This window comes from Ornithodoros turicata, chromosome 3 (genome assembly GCF_037126465.1).
Source record: "Ornithodoros turicata isolate Travis chromosome 3, ASM3712646v1, whole genome shotgun sequence".
Lineage (NCBI taxonomy): Eukaryota > Metazoa > Arthropoda > Arachnida > Ixodida > Argasidae > Ornithodoros > Ornithodoros turicata.
In genome coordinates this window covers 29,015,492-29,033,980 of record NC_088203.1, presented here as the reverse complement: position 1 = coordinate 29,033,980, position 18,489 = coordinate 29,015,492, and the positions used below count along the sequence as shown (strand labels likewise).

The 18,489-nt window shown below is 47.0% G+C and overlaps 2 protein-coding genes across 2 annotated transcripts in view; one reads left to right on the top strand and one right to left on the bottom strand.

The window, feature by feature from the left end:
• Positions 1 to 18,489, bottom strand: part of LOC135390142 (ADP-ribosylation factor-like protein 13B) — a 288,978-nt gene that overhangs the window by 184,632 nt on the left and 85,857 nt on the right. The gene's annotated exons all lie outside the window — the stretch shown is intronic.
• LOC135387652 (very long chain fatty acid elongase 7-like) lies at positions 3,828 to 4,643 on the top strand. Its single transcript, XM_064616760.1, has one exon. The coding sequence runs from the start codon at positions 3,828 to 3,830 to the stop codon at positions 4,641 to 4,643; it is 816 nt and encodes a 271-aa protein (XP_064472830.1).

Genomic DNA, 18,489 nt, shown 5'->3' with positions numbered 1-18,489 from the left:
CTTCGCCTACCCACTTCCCCCATCCCCTTTCCCCGAGCAACATGCCGCCAATGTAGGCAGGCAGACCGCTCGAAATCCCAAACGTCACGCCCCCCCCCCCTCCCTTCGTAAAGACTATACTGTTTAGAATGAACGGCGGACCACGGTTACGCCAACGCCTCAGCGTATCGACCCTGTCGGGGGGGGGGGGGGGCATATGGATGTATGTACCGGGGGCGTCTTCGCTTTCGTTACCAACATATGGCGCTTATGGAGCGCTTTGGTCGGGGTGCGACAGCCCTCATATTAATTTCTAGCGCGTACCACTGAACCCCGAGCGGTGTACATGTGGTCGTAGAAACGAGAGAACGAGAACGACATGACCATACGCTATCTGCAGGTAGGTCAGGTAGATTCTTTTTTTCTTTTTTTTTTCCTGTCGTGACGGTGCCTGCTCTTATGTGGCCAACGACGGCAAGCTATTTCGGCACCCCCCCCCCCCTCCACACACACACACACGAATACTTCCCTATTGCAGCCTTGTGAGTGGACAGACCCTTCGTGGCGTGATCTTCCAAGACTTCACCCTTTCCTATGCGCAGAGACAAACTGTCTTTATGGCGCATTCCATTGGCGGAGCTGGGTCAAATTTTTGCCCAGCGAAGGGGCCAAAACTGTTCCATTGGCAGAATCGTGTCAGACGCTGAATGTTTCATTGGCGGAGCAAGGGCAAAATGTTTGCTCGAAAGAGCAATAGTTTTTGACCCACGAGTCCAAAGCTAACCCGGGAAAGCACGGGATCACGTGCTATGCGCAGCGCGTGCTTCGTACCTCGAACGATTGTTAGCATTCCATTGACGAAGCAAACCCGTGTGACCCCGCCGGGAGCATGCACTCAAACCCCACCCAGCGCGGGGCAAAATCTGCTCTCCCAATGGAATACGCCATATCGATGCGGTGGTCAGGTTCCGCCGCCGACAAACCCAAAACCTAACGCTCGCATTCCACGGGTGGTGAAGTGCCCAAACGCTGTGGGATTAATGGTGTCTTCGACTGATCGTCCCGATACTCTGAGCTGGAGCGGGTCAGACCGCATCTCACTCCAGCTTCGAGTTACGACCAACTCTATAATACACGACCATCACACTCGCACCTAGCCCCAGCGCCACTGATGTAGTTTCGCCAAGCGGCCGCTGCACGTTCGTGGCGCTGAATACGGGACCCTCGGCAGACGACGCATGCTCTGCTGATACCGTTGCTGCCGTCATTCGCGTTTGGTTTTTGCTATTTTTCACGCGGTGGACAGTGTTTGTCTCCAGTGCATGGTTTGTGCATGGTGCAGACGTGATGGTGTACTGCACCGTCCCGCTTTGCAAGCCGAAGAAAGCAGTGTCGAACACAAGTATTTCATTCCACGAGTTCCGCGCTCAAATGCTGTCTTACGGGAGAAGTGGCTCGAAATATATCGCGGCGTCTTGACACAAGTAACTTCATTGCGCATTGCGATTGTTTCATTTCATATAGGGTGCACTTTTTTGATGGCAGTGTGTACCATAAATAGTTTTATCTAATATAGCTAAGTACCTTTTACGCATCTCTCTCTGAAAAAAAAAAAAAAAAAACGAATAATGAACCGTGGCCTCCGACCAGGGGTGGACATAAATGCATTTTTTGAGTATTTAAATATAAATACAAAATACTTTGTTGAAAGGGGTGTTTAAATACTTTTCATAAATACTTTTTGATAGGAGTATTTAAATATAAAATATACAGTATTTAAATGCCCTAACTAGTACCATAAATACTGTGATGAAGATGTCATCTGGAATTACAGAAATAACGATGAACGTAACAACAAGTCAGCAAGGAAAAATAGCATTTATTTGTTAGATTATCACGGTAATTTTAATATTAGAAATTTTTGACTGCGTCACTTAGGATTCTTGCGTTCAGCCGTACAATCAGATTCGCAAAGGAGAACAGCATCTTCACTGCTGCCGATGAGCAAAGGCTTGCATTAAATTTGATGAAGATGCTTCGTACAACAAAGTAATCAGCCGCGACCATTGTCTGCAACAACAGCGAAAAACTCTCCATCTAAAATCGTTTTAACGTTATCGTTTTTTAACGAAGTTTACACAGCCTTGCATCTCCCAGGAGTACAAAACGAACACAAAAAAAGGCACCAAAAGGTAGCGTCGCAGAAAAGCCACCATCAAGAAAAATTCTCAGAGTGGCTTCTATCCGAACAGCATAATAAAGGTTAGCAGAGCATTGTAATGGCAAACCGCAAAAGAAGAAGAAAAAAAGTGTAAAAGTAAAATAAAAAGGGACCAATACAACAAAGAAAAGAAAAGAATACAAGTAACTGCTGATTTAAAACTGAAATGTTTGCTTGTACAACAAATTCTGTTGGACGTCGTAACAGGTGTCAGTCATCTCTTTGCCAGGAACAGTTTCTTCTTACGGTCGCATTCACCCATTCTCTGTAACTGCCCTGAATGTTAACACGGAACGCCTCTCACGTGAAACATAAAGTCTGAACGCGCTTGCGTCTGACAGTCATAAACGCATGATAACTGGCCCAACACACAAGGTGCTGCTGTCAAGTTTATGTGTACGATGTACGGCACATAGTGCGCGAGTTTCACAGTTTTACATGCCACCTACGCTTCAGAGCACAGCCTATAATTAACCACAAGGACCACTCATATTGCACACAGCTGAGCTACAACAGGCGCTCTTCTGGGTCCCGCAAGTGGCGCCCCTGGCGGGCGCTCCGCTCGTAGATACGGCACTTCCGCTCCTCGAGGCGCGGACGGAAGTCCCATAGGCGAACGGGCGAGTGTTATGGTCGTGTATTATAGAGATGGTCGTGCTCCGAGCCTGAGGAATCGTGCGAAAGCCGAACGCGGCAGTTCGAGCAGAGGAGTGGAGACGGAGACGGAAGTGGAGAGTGGAGACGGAAGTCACTCACGTGACTTTCGTCGATTCCCTGGTAGCCAAGAAGACGACGACGCAAAATGCAGAACATGACAGGCATGGCGCAACAGAAACACTACTCAGCGAAACCTGGCCCAGTCACGTGACCGGAACCCAAGCACATTTCGCAACCGCTCTGACGGCGTAGGTGAGAGCACTCTAGAGCGCTTTGAGTTGGAGGAAAGAGCTCCAGATGAACCAGTCGAATGCAGTGAGGGTGCTCTGTTTCGACCAGTCGAAGATGAGACGTCGCTCCGGGGAGAGCGATCGGAAGCAACCAGTCGAAGACACCATAAGGATTCTTGTTACTGCAACACCCTCTCGGAATTCGATTACACAACTGCTAACAGAATTCGGTTGGTTTCAGTTGCGTATACGGTCGGTCTTTCATAAAATCTTTTTGCATATCATTTGGGACAAGCTGCCCGTCGCTTTGACAGTACGCTCGGTCCCACTCGTTGAAAAACGTTGCATAGCATTGTGGACTCACAGATAAGTTGATAAGTAAATTTAAAAAATATGGAGACCCATCTATCCATCATTTTAACCAAAGTTCCTTTCCTACACACAACACATGTTTCACTCTACGATAACTGTCATGACGCACGCAACACAAACGGAGAACATGAATATATCTACCTTATTAATCCGTTTGGCATGAATGCTTGTCCAATCTAGCGTACCTTCATTTTTGATCCGGTATCCCTTCTTCACGCAGAGGTATTCCCACACAACCATCAAGGAAACACGCACGCGCAACGGATGCACGAAAACCTAATCGACAACCTGATCTCAATACACGCAAATGACGAAGCTACTCAGGCTTAGCAGCACATACAAAGGCATGCGCATAGTCATTCGCAGCAATGGATCTGCCGGGACAGACGTCATCGTTACTTGTTCGTGATCCGCGGACCGCAGAATGGTTTGTTTCGGGAAATATTACGTTACTTCTAACCCTTCTCGTAAGTTACGTGTACTTCGTCAAAGTCAGTGGACCGCGTTTCATGACGAATCGAAAACCTATGGAGCACCTCAAGCCACTGATCATTGTCTACAATGCGGCTATGGTTTTTGCTAACGTCCACTTCTGTTATACTTTTCTTCGTCTAACATACTTTGGCAGACGTTACAGTTTCTTCTGCCAAGGCATCGACTATGCAGCAAAGGACCGCACGACGATGGATCTCCTGGAACTGTGTTGGTGGTACTTCTGGGTCCGTGTTGCGGACTTCCTGGACACAGTGTTCTTTGTGCTTCGCAAGAAGGATGCTCATATATCATTCCTCCATGTCGCTCATCATTGTTTGGTCGTGTTCAGTGGCTGGTACGGGGTCGGCTATGGTGCTGACGGACAGGTGGTTATGGCAATTTGCGTCAACAGCTTCGTTCACATCATTATGTACTCCTACTACTTCTTGTCACTTCTCGGCCCTTCGGCAAGAAGGTACCTCTGGTGGAAACGGCACCTGACGCAGATCCAGATTGCTCAGTTCGTGATTGTTTCTGTGCATGGAGTGATCCCTCTGTTTAAAGAATGTGGTTATCCGCGAATGCATATCTACATCGCTTTTCCTCAGTGTGTTTTCTTTACCGGTATGTTCGTGGATTTTTATTGTAAGGCTTACGCCAAGAAGAAGTGCGAGCCGAAACGGACGCTTGGCCTGAAAGATCGAAAATAAGTTGGCCCACGTGTTATTCGTGACGGCGAAGAGCAGATCGGACAGGGGTGTGAAAACAGTTTTTGGTTGTTTTCCCTTCGCTATAATAATGTACATATCAGCTGTATTTGCTTCTGGGGTTGATTGAGCGCGCAGTGCTGCATGGTTAGCTTCTGACCTGTATGGTGGTCTCATCTGGAAACAATGGAACGTCATCATTATACTGGTGTGCATGTCATTTTAAGCGTATAAGGTTGCTGGATGTACATCTAGGCTAGGCAAATGTGTCTTGGCTGTATTTTATAGTTGGTGAGTTTGTGCAGCTTTCCTGTATACCTCCCCTCAAGGTGTCAAGATGCAACGACTCAATGCTGACAGCCGCGTCACTGTATTTGGGGTATAGTACTTTAATGGTTATCGTTGTATGTGCCAGTGTCATGAAGAACCATAACCAGTGGCGCAGCCAGAAAAATATTTCAGGATGAGTTTCGTGGAAACTTCACTTGGGGAATGACGATGTCACCCGCGATTCCGTCTCCCAAAATTACTACCAAGGGTTCGATGTCGGAAGTTTGAACCCCCTCCCCCCCTCCTCTACGCGCCATGACCATAACTGCTCTCTTTATGGACGCGAAAGAACGATTGCTATAATAAAAACGTTGCAAGTTCTTTGTAGACATCGCATTTGCCCACATTGTTGGACAGCTCTTACACGTACTGAGGACTGATGGACCGCAGTAGTGTCTTCGTATGCGTCGTCTTGTCCTTGTTGATGTCTTCTCCACTTTGTGGTATTAATGTCTTCATAATCCTAAGGCAACGTAATTTGTGACTGTAATGTGTATCTATAGTAGGTATAGTGGCTTAGACGCCAACCTGACCTCCTGGGCCACAGACCATTCAGCTTGTCCAAAGCCCTTGGCCCAAAGTTCCTGCGCATCAGTGCTGGGCTCTTCGCTCAGTCTCGCTTGCCAATTCTCAGGCGAGCGCCTTCTTTTTTCTGTTTTTCTTTTTGCAGTGCCGCTTGTCCCGTGTCTGGACTGGTCGCTCCCGCTAGCAGACTATTCTCAGTGGTCAATGAAAAACGCTCTGTCACCTGACGTCACGAGACGCGAGGAGCCGCTGGGCGAGAACGTCGCCGCTGCGCGCACTCTTGCGAAGAAATTTTCTCAGTAAATTCGCACTACCCAAAGGAAATATTTTGCGTGGCATTTCCTGAAGGTAGTACGCTCACATGACGCAGTAAAACTATACAGGGTGTCTCAGTTAAATCCCCGGGCTAAATACTTCGGGAACGGGTGCACCCATCGAATAACTTTCTTTTTTACAAGAATCTGTCCGATACCACCTACAAGCGACGCACTGTGTGAACGTGTCGGAGGCGCTCATTATTTAAATAAGAATTCAAATGAGTGTCGTGAAAAACATAACTTCTAAAGCAGGGCGCCGTCGGCATTAAAATGGGTACTACCCCTTTTAGGACCTTCAGTGGACACCTTTTAGAGAAAAATCTGCCATCGAAGCAGGTCATTTGTTGCAGTAATTAATTCGTTTCGATTTACATATTTTTGTCGCGACTGGTAGCGGTGAAACACAAAGGACGCTCTTCCACTCCCTTATCCACCAATGAATTACGTGTTCTTGAGCTTACTTCGCAACGGGGAGTGCTGAAGAAAAAGTAACAGCGTCAGACAGGCAACGCCAGTCCCCACCCGGCTTATCTGACCGATATAAGCCCTTTCTCTGTTATGATCGCACCGACGAAACACAGTTAATCACATAGTGCCTTGATATCACATGCTTTCCATTTTTTATTCAGCACTCCCCACAGCGAAGTAAGCTCAAGAGCACGCAATTCATTGGTGGATAAGGGAGTGGAAGAGCGTCCTTTTGCGCTTCACCGCGTCCAGCCACTACAAAAACTTGTAAACCGAAACCAATTAGTTACTGGAACAAATGACCCGTTTCGGTGGCAGATTTTTCTTTAAAAGGTATCCATCGAAAGTCCCAAAAGAGGTAGTACCCATTTTAATGCCGACGGCGCCCTGCTTTAGAAGTCATGTTTTTCACAAAACTCATTTGAATTTTTATGTAAATAATGAGCCCCTCGCACTCATTCACACGGTGCGCGACTTGTAGGTGGTATCGGACAGATACTTGTAAAAAAGAAAGTTCTTCGATTGGTGCACCCGTTCGCGAATTATTTAGCCCGCGGGGATTTAACTGAGACATCCAGTATCTCCAAGTGCCTTCCATGCTCCTTTAAAGGGGTTATGAAAACATTTACAAACTTTTAATGAACAACGACAACAACAACATAGATGAATGGATGATGATGATGATGTGGGATGTTTCCCTGCGTTGAGTGCAAGACCCTACCCCACTCCAAAAAGGTTCACATGAAAGGATGAAGAGGGAAAGAAAACAAAAGAGATCCCTACAGTTCTTGAAGGATGCCGGTGGCCCTCAGAAAGCAAAGAAAAGCGCGAAGTGCACGACACTGATGTGCAGGGTTACTCCATGGGCCCAGAACGTTGCAGATGTTGAATAGCCTCTGATCCAGCAGTTCAAGTTAACATTTAAAGGCACGTCGCTCGCGTACGTACTGGCTATAGTCTTCTATAATGCGTCGGATTGTTGCCGGGAAACCCCAAGTTGTACACAGCGCCGTGTTGCTGTGGCCCAGCCTATACCGGAGTACAGGGGTGAATGCAACGCTAAGTATTAAACGACGCACAAGTGACGTAAAGAGGCGAGGGAAACCGCATGGCATTTCAGATAATAAAGTTGTGTCAAAAGCATACAGAAGCGACCACCGGGTGATGTCATGACACCATTCCTGATGGGCCCAGGGCGACGTCAACGCGGACAAGAGGGAGCGTCTATCCCCGTTCGAAAGTATGATGGAGACTGCTGAGCGGCTATGGTGGGCCTCAGCAGCTGCCCGATCCGCTACCTCATTGCCTCTTAATCCAATGTGGCTATGGACCCATTGGAGGGTCAGTCAGTAGGCCCTGTCTTCTAAAACCTTGAGCGTCGTCAAGATGTTCACTACCACGGAGCCAAGGAGCCGCGGATGCCCATGTTGTCTATGCACTGCAGCGCTGCCCGCGAATCTGTGTAAACCACCCAGAGGCGGGGGTGGTGATCCAAAATAGATTTGAGGAATAACAGGTTGGCATACAACTCCGCAGAGGTGGCCAAGGTGCGGTGTGATAGGCGGAACCCACGTGAAATTGATTCCTCTGGAATTACAAAGGCAGCAGATCAGCCGCCAGCAGTGGAAGGACCGTCCGTATATACGGCGGTTTGGTTTCCGTTTCCAGCGTCCATCAACTCCAGAGTAGCCTTCTTGAGGACTGGAGCAGGGATTTTGCTCTTCGGTCCCTTGACCCCCGGGACATGAGTCGAGATGGATGGTTACGGCAATGTACATGGTATTACTGAAGAAACGGTTGGGACAACAGTGACGGCAGGTATGTGGCCCGTTACGTCTTGCGCACACAGCGCGGTTTTGCTGTGTTTACGCTTACGAAGCTTCTGTACCAGTGGGTGACGGCGATGGTGGCAATCGCAAATAGTGGCGGAAAGTTTCTCTCTGACGGAGGACGTCAATCGGGAGTTCCCTGGCTTCGGCAACCACCATCCTCGTCTCAGCGCAACGCGGAACGCCAAGACAGGTCCGCAAGATGCACGCCAAGACACAACGGAGCTTGTGTTCGGACGTACGTGATAGGCCGTGCAAAAATACTCCAAAAGCCGGGAGACGACATAACTAGACAAAAAAGTAGAGAACTCCGACTTAACATAACAAAATAACAAAGTTTACACAGACGTTTCGTCCGTCGCATGAAAGACGAAACGTCTGCGTAAGCTTTGTTATTTTGTCGGAGTTCTCTACTTTTTCGTCTAGTTGTGATAGTCCGTGCAACGCAGGAAGGCTGTATGCTACTGAGCCACGAACAAGCGCTTCGTGGAAATAAGGAAATAATGTTGTAAACATTGATTTTTCTGTACTATGCATGCACATCAAACGCGATGGTTGTGTGATTCTGCGTTACGAAGCTATTGCACTCTGAAGGCCACGTGCGGGACGCGCTGCTTGGTTTCTCTCAACTCTTTACCTGCTCGCCCATTTTTGGAGTGATGTTTTATCGTGGAGAAAGGAAGTGGATACTTTTTCGTTTCCTTGGGGGCGTAGGCGGTAAGGAGGGAGCCAGTCACCGGAGAACCGCCTGTACCTTCGGTATGGTGACCTTCAAGTACTTCGGGCAAGCCCATGGCGGATAGAATCCTAAGGGGCCAACCGCAGGGAGCACTTTTGCCAACTGAATAGCAGCGGAACCTAAAAGAACGATGACCTACTAAGCGAACAATAGACGACCGACCGGTGGGCTACGATGCGCCGGTTTCTGCCAAGAATAGTTATTTTGTCTGAGGAGAGGAAGTGACGCCACTGGAAGGAACGATGTTGCGCCAATGAAAACGCGCTTCACAGGAAATTCCACGAGCACGTGACCGTTTTTTTTTTTTCGGCCTTTGCCCTCTTCGCCCTGCCCCCTGGGAGAGCCTAGAGTCACTAAATAGGGACTTTGTCCTTTCTGCTACCGCACCTCAGGGTACCTTCAGAAATACGACTCGACCGACCTGAGGGTGGGAATCATGACGGGGGAGAGTCAATGACGTTCAACCCTAAAATTCTCGACTCTACCCTTGAATACGCGAACGGCGGGAGTCGGTACCGTACGGCTAGTGCAGCGCAGCTATCGCAATATGGATGTCATGGAGGCAGACAGCTTTTGTGACATTCGGCTCCCGCCTGAATGGCCGCCGAGATCTGAAACGACCATTACGGCGACATGGAAATGACGAATGTTGCGAAGGGTCACAATGTATGTAAACATTAACGGGTCTACTGCATGAACGCAAAGTCACCAACTGTGAAGCTGTAAACAGACGTATGACTAACTTTTTGTTTTTGTCTTTTTGTGCAGCCCTACACGGATTCCAAGAGTCCGGGAGTACTCGGAAGTTAGTGTTCCTCGTATGACCGGAGAAACTTTCGAGACTCATTTTCGCCTAACGAAAGCAACATTTGCATTTTTGTTGGAAATCGAATGGGCCGCGGATTGCTCACGACGCATACCGGTTATTGCACCTCGTTAACTTCACATGTATCTCCGTAACGTGTAGTGTCCCATCTGTCATCGAACGAAACACCTTGTCGCAATATACACACATATATACTTGATTTTCCATGACGGAAAAATGATACTGCTTCAGCGCAAGCGCTGGAAGCTGTCGTCTGCTTTCGCGCGGTGTTGTGAAGCAGACGACATATGACGTCACAGACTCCAACGATCCTCATCAAGGGGAGAGTCGCTGAGAATCGACGCTCGAGCAGCTCCAGCGATGAACGCTTCAATTTTAGAACGGGGTCGTAACGTCACGATGGTCGTACCTCTGCATTTTTAACACCTAGAGTTAACTCTTCCGACTCTCGGGTGGTCAAGTCCTATTTCCGAACCCTACCATATGTCATTGGGCCGCCTCGCTCCCCAGTGTCCCTAAAGACGGTGTATGTGTGTTACGTTCCATCGTATTGTAAGTGACAGTGCTATTGTGCTTAACGCCAAGTTCCGTGTATCAAAGACAGAACTTGATGCCCATAGCGCTGGGCATTACACACGGGTGTACTTCGAAATAATGCGATCGAAGCCCCCCAACAAGAACAAGAATGAATGATGGAAAGTGATAATGGCATGTGATGTTTCCCCGCGATAGCCATAGGATCCTACCCAACTTCAAATAGATTAATAGGAGAGGATGAATAAATGCGAAAGCGAAGCGAATACAGGTCGGAGGTGGTCGCACTTCGTTGCAAAATGAACTACTGGAAATGTAATCTGGCTATAAAATGCACAGTCGCGCGCGGGAAAATGCCAACAGCAAACTTAGGCTATAACCTGAACATAAAAACGCAAACACCGAACACAGACTAACCTCATAATAAAAACCAACGGGTTGTTCCGTCGTGTCCGCCCTGCTAAGCCTGCTAAAATGTGGCTTTCGTTCGCCAAAACGACTTGGACAGACATCGAAGACCCCTGAATTTCAGTGGTTAAATAGTGATGTCGCATTTTTACACACGGCAAGCAGTCGAGCATTTTCTTTGTTGCCTTGCGAGACCGTGAAATCGGTAACTTCGCAACCGGGAATATACAGGGCCTCCATTAAATACGTGCCGCTTCTAATATTTCTTTTTATTAGTTTTCTTCAGTTTATCTAATCTGGCATAGGGATGCTGATTGTAACTAGTTCTACCTTGTCGCAACTATCGACCTTATCGCTTGAGATTGGAAGACAGAGGGGGGCGTACGCCTTTTTGTGGCAATTTTCCTATATCTAAATTGCCACAAAAAGGCGTACGCCCCCATCTGTCTTCCAATCACAAGCGCAACCCTATCATTCGTGGCAATAGTTGGCGCACAGCGTGCTATGCGGTGAAGATCTGTTTATAAGGTATAGCGGACACGCCACCAAAGCACGCAGTGAGAACTGGCTGAGCAATTACAAAATGAGAAGATAATACATGCATTCCGTTCGCCTAGTCGTAAACAGGTTCCCCTCCGGTCAGCGCGCAGCGTCACGGAGAGACCTTGCAGGATGCTCGAAGATCCGTATCGGCAGCTATTTTGTACAGCGACTGACGTCAGCATTTTGCCATTAATGCAGAATGTCGTCTTCCTTTTGCATGGCAAAGAAAGAAAGAAAGACCACCTTCTCGGCAGTCACTCTTTTGCCAATGCATATCATGTTCTCGACTCGCGCCACAGAAATTGGTGTTACAGATTGACATAAAAGGTAACATGATAGCCGAGTAAAGTGAAACAACAAAGCAGTACTTGGACTTTCGAAGGACGAAATTGGGATGATGATGAATGAGGAGATAAAAAGTAATGTGAGAGTACCATGAAGGAAGCTTGACTTTTCATTTAGTTTCTTTTTCTTTTATTTATTTCATTATTTATTTATTTTTTATTTTTATTTTTTTCTTGAAAGGCGTATGTACAGCGTGGGTGCTGAAAAAGTATAGCGCCAAATAACTTACGTACCGCGTTCCCCGCGCATCGTATGAACTTCTGATGGCGCACGACAACGTCATTTATGTGATGGAAAATCGTAGTAACCACACTCCGCGTAACAAACAAAAAGTAATCGAGTTTGAAATTCGGAATAAGCAAACGAGAGAGATTAGAGGAAGAGATTAGGTCACTTAGAATTCGGACTCTTTTCTCCCTTGGCTGCCCTAAAAATGCTATGATTTGACATCAGATGTGATGTGATGTGAATAAAGAAAAAAATGGGGAGTTTCGAGGAAGTTATACTGGCTACCCCAGTACACTTAATACAGAAAGTTCAAACAGATGATGAGATGATGAAAACACAAAGGGATGATGACATCAGAGATGGGGGAGGAATGTATTACATCTAATTTTTCCCCAATAGCAATGGGGTAGCATTCTGCTCAATGAGCGGAAGTCATCCCCATATCATCGTCATCATGTATTTCTCTCTCTCTGTCTCCGTAGTGGGTAATGCTAATGCATTATGAGTTATTATTAATGAGTGATGCTAATGAGTAATGATAATGCATTGCAAATGAGTAACGCATATGAGTAATGCTAATGTATTTAGTGGAGGAATAATGAACATGTGATGTGACGCGTAATGGAATTTACTTAATGCTTGAGTTGAACGTTGACGCTCTGTCTAGAGTCAGCAGTTAAGAGTTATTCCTGATACGCGCGTCCACGCGCGTGCCACGTCATGGAGCAGTCCCGGTGAAAAACATAGTGCGCGTTGAGAAGCGGGCTGGTGTCGCTGTCTGAAGGACGTGAAGATAAATGTTGTCAGTGGAACATGCTCGAGAACTGTTGTGGGCTACAATTCGGTGAATCGCAAATGAAAAATGCTGCAGTGCCCATCATGCCGCGCGTATAGGTGAGAAGAACTATCCTATAGGGGGGGGGGGGGGGGGGGGGGGGTCGTGCTTTTCGATAGTTCTTCGTCCATGAAGAAAGGCAATAATTCTGCCAGCGGACCAACAGGCGCTTTCATGGTGGTTAGGCTGCAGAAGTACGGATTTCCTTTGCTTTTCGCTTCCTTTCTTTTTTCAGGCACGTGGACTCCTCTACCGAGGCGTTGCGGCACGGGTTTCAGAGGAACGCGCTTGACCACATATACTGTTGTCATCGCAAACAAAAGCCTGCCCATGCAGTTCCTTGCAATAAATGTCATGTGCATTAATTTCGCCGCCTGCTGTGGTCAGTTGCATGCGTCTCCTGGTTTCACATAGAAAGATGATGCGCGCACAGTCGATTGACAGCGGTACGGTGCTGCCAAAAGTTTAATGAAAGAAACCACCAAAAAAGTAGTCTTCTTTCGTCATTAGCCAGCATTACCAAACATACGCACAAAAACGGCTTGGGCGTCTCGTCAAAGTACTTCTGTAACAACATGTGTGGCATCATGTTCAGTAAAAGGGGGAAAAGGACCAGAGTCTTCTGTCGGCATCATCAAAACATACGCGCAAAAACGGCACGGGCATGGCATCTCATCAAATTCATTTCGTAACAACACGTGTCGCATGACGCAGTGAAGACAAATAGGGGGTATGAAACAGAAAAAAAAGAAAACACGCGGAGGGAAACAGTCCATAATGACGCATTGTCCCGCGAAACGACAAAGAAACAAAAACAGGGTATACCTCTCACCGCCCGGGTCCCAGTCCACAGCGCATCGCACACGAATCGCATGACATGCTCAATAAAAGGGAAGGCACACACACACGCCAAAGAACGCCCTACACTGTTAAAAATGAACTTCACTGCATAGCACGTTCCTAGCCAACAATCCCCTCGAATGATATCCTTATCTGCCCTGATTTGTTGAAAACGGGAGGCGTACGCCTTTTTTGTGACACTTATGCTGTTCATAATTGTCACAAAAAAGGCGTACGCCCCCCGTTTTCAACAAATCAGGGCAGACAACGATATCATTCGAGAGGATGGTTGGCTAGGAGCGTGCTATGCGGTGAAGTTCATTTTTAAGAGTGTACTATCACCCAAAGACGGGCGCAACGATTCCGCGGACGTCTTATCAAGATTACTCTGACAACCCAAGCAGCAAAATGTACTGAAAGTCAGGTGCAATAGGGGTGGACGGGTAGGTGGAAGGCCTTGAACAGACTCGTGAAACTAAGGAACATCGATAAGACACATACCGTCCACCCCTATTGCACTCGACTTTCAGTACATTGTGCTGCTTGGGAACGCGTGTTCCATATGTTTAATAAAACAAACAAACGCGGTCATCGCTCAAGGACGCCGAAAACGCGCCACGGATATGTTCATACTCCGCGCGTAACAATAGACAATGAAGCCATCATAAAACGTTCATTAAAAGCAAAAGCAAACAAATAAACGCTGGCATCGCTCAAGGACGCCGATCATAAAACGTTTATTAAAAGCAAAAACAAGCGAACACACGAGCCGTCAAGATCCGTCAATTCATTCCACGAAAATAGAAAAAAAAAGAGAGACAGACATGGGATCATGACTCAATACCTTATCGCCGACCATTTTCGCGGTCCCAAGGAACGCGCGTCCCTACACTCTTAAAAATGAACTTCACCATATAGCACGCTCCTAGCCAACCATCACCCCGAACGACAAGGTTCTCGCCCCTGGGGGCTTAATCGCTTCATCGTCGTTACGGTCGTTACAAGCTAACGAGTGGCGGGAAATTCAAAAAGGTGGCCACGTGACACATTGCGCGTGACGTGTACCACGGCCTTCACGTATCGCGCGAAGAGCGCTGTGCACGTGTTTTATCACGTGCCCACCTTTTTAAATTTCCCGCCCGCCTTTTTGAATTTCCCGCCACTCGTTAGCTTGTAACGACCGTAACGACGATGAAGCGATTAAGCCCCCTGATTTGCTGAAAACGGGAGGAGGAGCCTATTTTGTGGCCATTATGCACGGCATAAAATAGGCTCCTCCTCCCGTTTTCAACAAATCTAAGGCGAGAACGTTGCCATTGGCTGGCTAGGAGCGTGCTATGTGGTGAAGTTCATTTCTAAGAGTGTAGGTTCAGCTCTGGGTTCACAGATCGAGCAGCGCCATCTCTAGGCCAATTCAGGGCCGTGGTGGATGGAACGACCCAGTGGATGTAGCATCGCGAAAAGCACGTCTCCGCCTACGTTCGAACCCCTGCCCCCAGATGGTACTCAGCCGACTCCGCCCACGCGTCCTCCCATTGGCGCGCTCCGGGTGGCCGTTGCCAAAACTTGAAGTTAACGCTCAATTCTTTTTTGTAAACGCTAGTTGGTGGCGTGATGAATGTTTCAGTATTAATAACTGCCTTTGCTGAAGCACGGTTAAGCGTTAAATTCAAGTTAATGGACCGTTGATCTCGGTTTCCACTGTTAAATAGCGTTGGAGAAACCGGGTCAAGAGAGTCACTACGTGACTCAGCTGCGTTATATTGGGCTAGGGGCCGGTGCTATAGACGACCCTCTGCTTACAAACATGTGACGTCACGATAAGACTGGTTCGAGGTTATATTTTGTTGTGGTGGGCAAGAAGCGGGAAAAACTGCTGATAGGCCGAAAAGGCTGATAAGGTTGATAGGTGCCCACCAGCATGCTTTGCGCGGCGGCTAAACGTAGTCGATGATGTATTGATTACGTAACGCCGCCGCGTAAAGCATGCTGGTTGGCAGCTTTATCAGTCTATCAGACTACGCTTTTTCCCACTTCCTGCCCACCACAGCAAAATATAATCTCGAACCAGTCTTCTCGTGACGCCACATGTTTGTAGACAGAGGGTCGTCCATAGCGTGAACGATGCACTGGGTAATGTTGGTTGGTTGGTTTTAAGAAAAAATAAAATGGTCATTATCCATCGGGTCTCATACCGCCTCCCTTGCGTTACAATACAGATCGCAGTCTATGATACATACTCGATGTCTGCCAATATGGCATAGTAATCAATAAAACAAACAAATGACAACACTTCTTGGCATGGAGGAAGGAAAGAGAGGAGAAGCCCTGTGCTCAGAAAAGTGAAGCCGAAACTGGGGGCCACCCGTGTGACGTCACGATAAGCTTCCGGTTTCGGTTTGGAGGGGGGGATATATTTATTAGACGAAAAGGAAAAAAAAAAACGGGGAAAGGTCAGCCAAACGGGACGTCGGCTTGCTATTCCAGAAATAAGAAATAATAATAAATAAATAAAAAGAAAAGATAAGAATTAAAGAAAGAAAGAAATAAGAAGGAATAAGAAAGAATTAAAGGAAGAAAATTAAGAAATAAGAAATAAAGAAAAATAATTTGGAAATAACGAAAAACTAACAGATGATCAAAGAAGGATGAGGTAGATTAATGACAAAGATGACAAAAAAAAAAGATGACTAACAAACGGTGAAGGAATGATGAGATGAATCACAGAAGAAGAATGAGATGTCACGACTGAGTTCACAGGCTGTTCATCAGACCTGAATCTCTCAAGAAAGTCAGAACTGCTTTGGTCACAGACCGCTGTCTGTGATCTCGTACTGGGCCGAGCAGAGTGGCCAGAGAAAAGTCCGTGCACCGCAGCTCGAGTAGGCGTCGTCTCAACGTGGCTCGAGGGGTGTCGAATCTGTGACAGTCGAGAAGAAGGTGTGGCACATCAGCTACAACAGCGCAAGTGGGGCATTTGGGCGACTGGAGAAGACCCATTTTACAGATGAGTAGAGGTGTCCTGGCGGCATTAAGGCGTAGTCGGTGTAGGATAGACGTTTCTTGACGCGAGCAGTGGTGTGTGGCAACGAAATCCATCGACGGGTCGATAGACCGGAGATGGTCGTTCAGTCGGACAGCGTTTGGAGGGGATACCTCTGTTGCAATTTCGCCGCTGTGTCCGCTTGCGTATCGGGAGTTGATCGAGAGTGTGAATTTCTTCGGCTTCGGTATTTGTTGTCGTTGAACGATGCCAAGCTACAGTGTCAGAGGCTGCAAGAGCCGATCACGACTGAAAGAAGAAGGAGTCCACTTTTTTTGGTGAGGAAGATGCCAGCAAAACTTCCGTTGTCTGTGTGATGTGTACTTATTGCGCATGCGGTGGACATGCCCGTCTACAGATGCTCGTGTATGTTCCAAACACTTTCGCAAGCGGGATATCAGGCAGCTGCCTGAGCAAGCTCGCTTGGAGCTCGACGCTGTGCCCACGGCAGATAACATACAGGTACATAGCACTGACATATACAGGGTGTTTCAAAAAACGTGTCATTCGGACTTTATGAAAAAACGGGGCGACGGAAAAATACGGGGTAAACGGCATTTGTGTGGCAACTGAATTTGCCACCTTGAAAAAATATTTTCATTTGATTTTAATTGAAATAAATTGCATTTCTTTAATTGAACTCCAAAATTTCCCAAGTGAACCTAACGTTTTTTTTACAGAATTAGAGAGCCCGTAGCAAACTTAGTCAGATCCACTAAGAAATCCGCTCGATATTGCAAATGGAACTGCCCAAAAAAAGTCCCGAAATTGAGGCTTCAAAGTTTCGGGTATTCAACGGCTCACCAAATCAGACGCAAAGATTCGTGGAGAGGAGGACATGCTCCTCCCCCCATGAAAGATAGAAGGTCGAAAAAACACAGGGAGGGAAAAAAGAGGCGGAATCATTTTTGTTTGCCGCTTATCAACGTATGGTGGAATGTCACCTGCCTTGTTATCTGCGCGTCTTGTGCTGCACGCCGGTCCGGCGATAAACTGTTCTAGCTTCATGGGGGCAGGAGCATGTCCTGCCCTCCGCGCATTTTTCCGACTGATTTGCTGCGCCGTTGAATACCCGAAACTTTGAAGCCTCAATTTCGGGAATTTTTTTGGGCAGTTCCATTTACAATATCGAGCGGATTTCTTGGTGGATCTAACTAAGTTCGCTACGGGCTCTCAAATTCTGTAAAAAAAACGTGAGATTGACTTGGGAAATTTTGAAGTTCAATTAAAGAAATTCAATTTATTTTAATTAAAATCAAATGAAAATATTTTTTCAAGGTGGCAAATTCAGTTGCCACACAAATGCCGTTTACCCCGTATTTTTCCGTCGCCCCGTTTTTTTATAAAGTCTGAATGACACGTTTTTTGAAACACCCTGTATATGCACACACATATATATATAAAGTGATAAACACAGTATAAAGATGCGCATTCCTTGTAGATTGGTGGATTATACCGGGTGTTTCAGTTAAATCCCCGGGCTAAATAATTCGCGAACGGGTGCACCAATCCACGAACTTCCTTTTTTACAAGTATCTGTCCGATACCACCTACAAGCTGCACACCGTGTGAATGAGTGGGAGGCGCTCATTAATAAAAATGCAAATGAGTTTCGTAAAAAAGCGTAACTTCTAAAGCAGGGCGCTGTCGGCATTAAAATGGGTACTACCCGTCTTGGGACCTTCAGTGGACAACTTTAGAGAAAAATCTGACACCGAAGCGGGTCATTTGTTGCAGTAATTAATTGGTCTCGGTTTACGTATTTTTGTCGTGGCTGGTCGCGGCGAAGCGCAAAAGGGCGTATTTCATTTGTGTAATTCAGTGGTGTAAGGACGTAATTCATTGATGGACAAGGGAGTGAAAGAGCGTCCTTTTGCGCTTCGCCGCGACCAGCCGCGACAAAAATACGTAAACCGAAAGCAATCAATTACTGCAACAAATGACTCGCTTCGGTGGCAGTTTTTTCTCTAAAAGGTGTCCACTGAACGCTCCAAAAGGGGTAGTACCCATTTTAATGCCGACAGCGCCCTGCTTTAGAA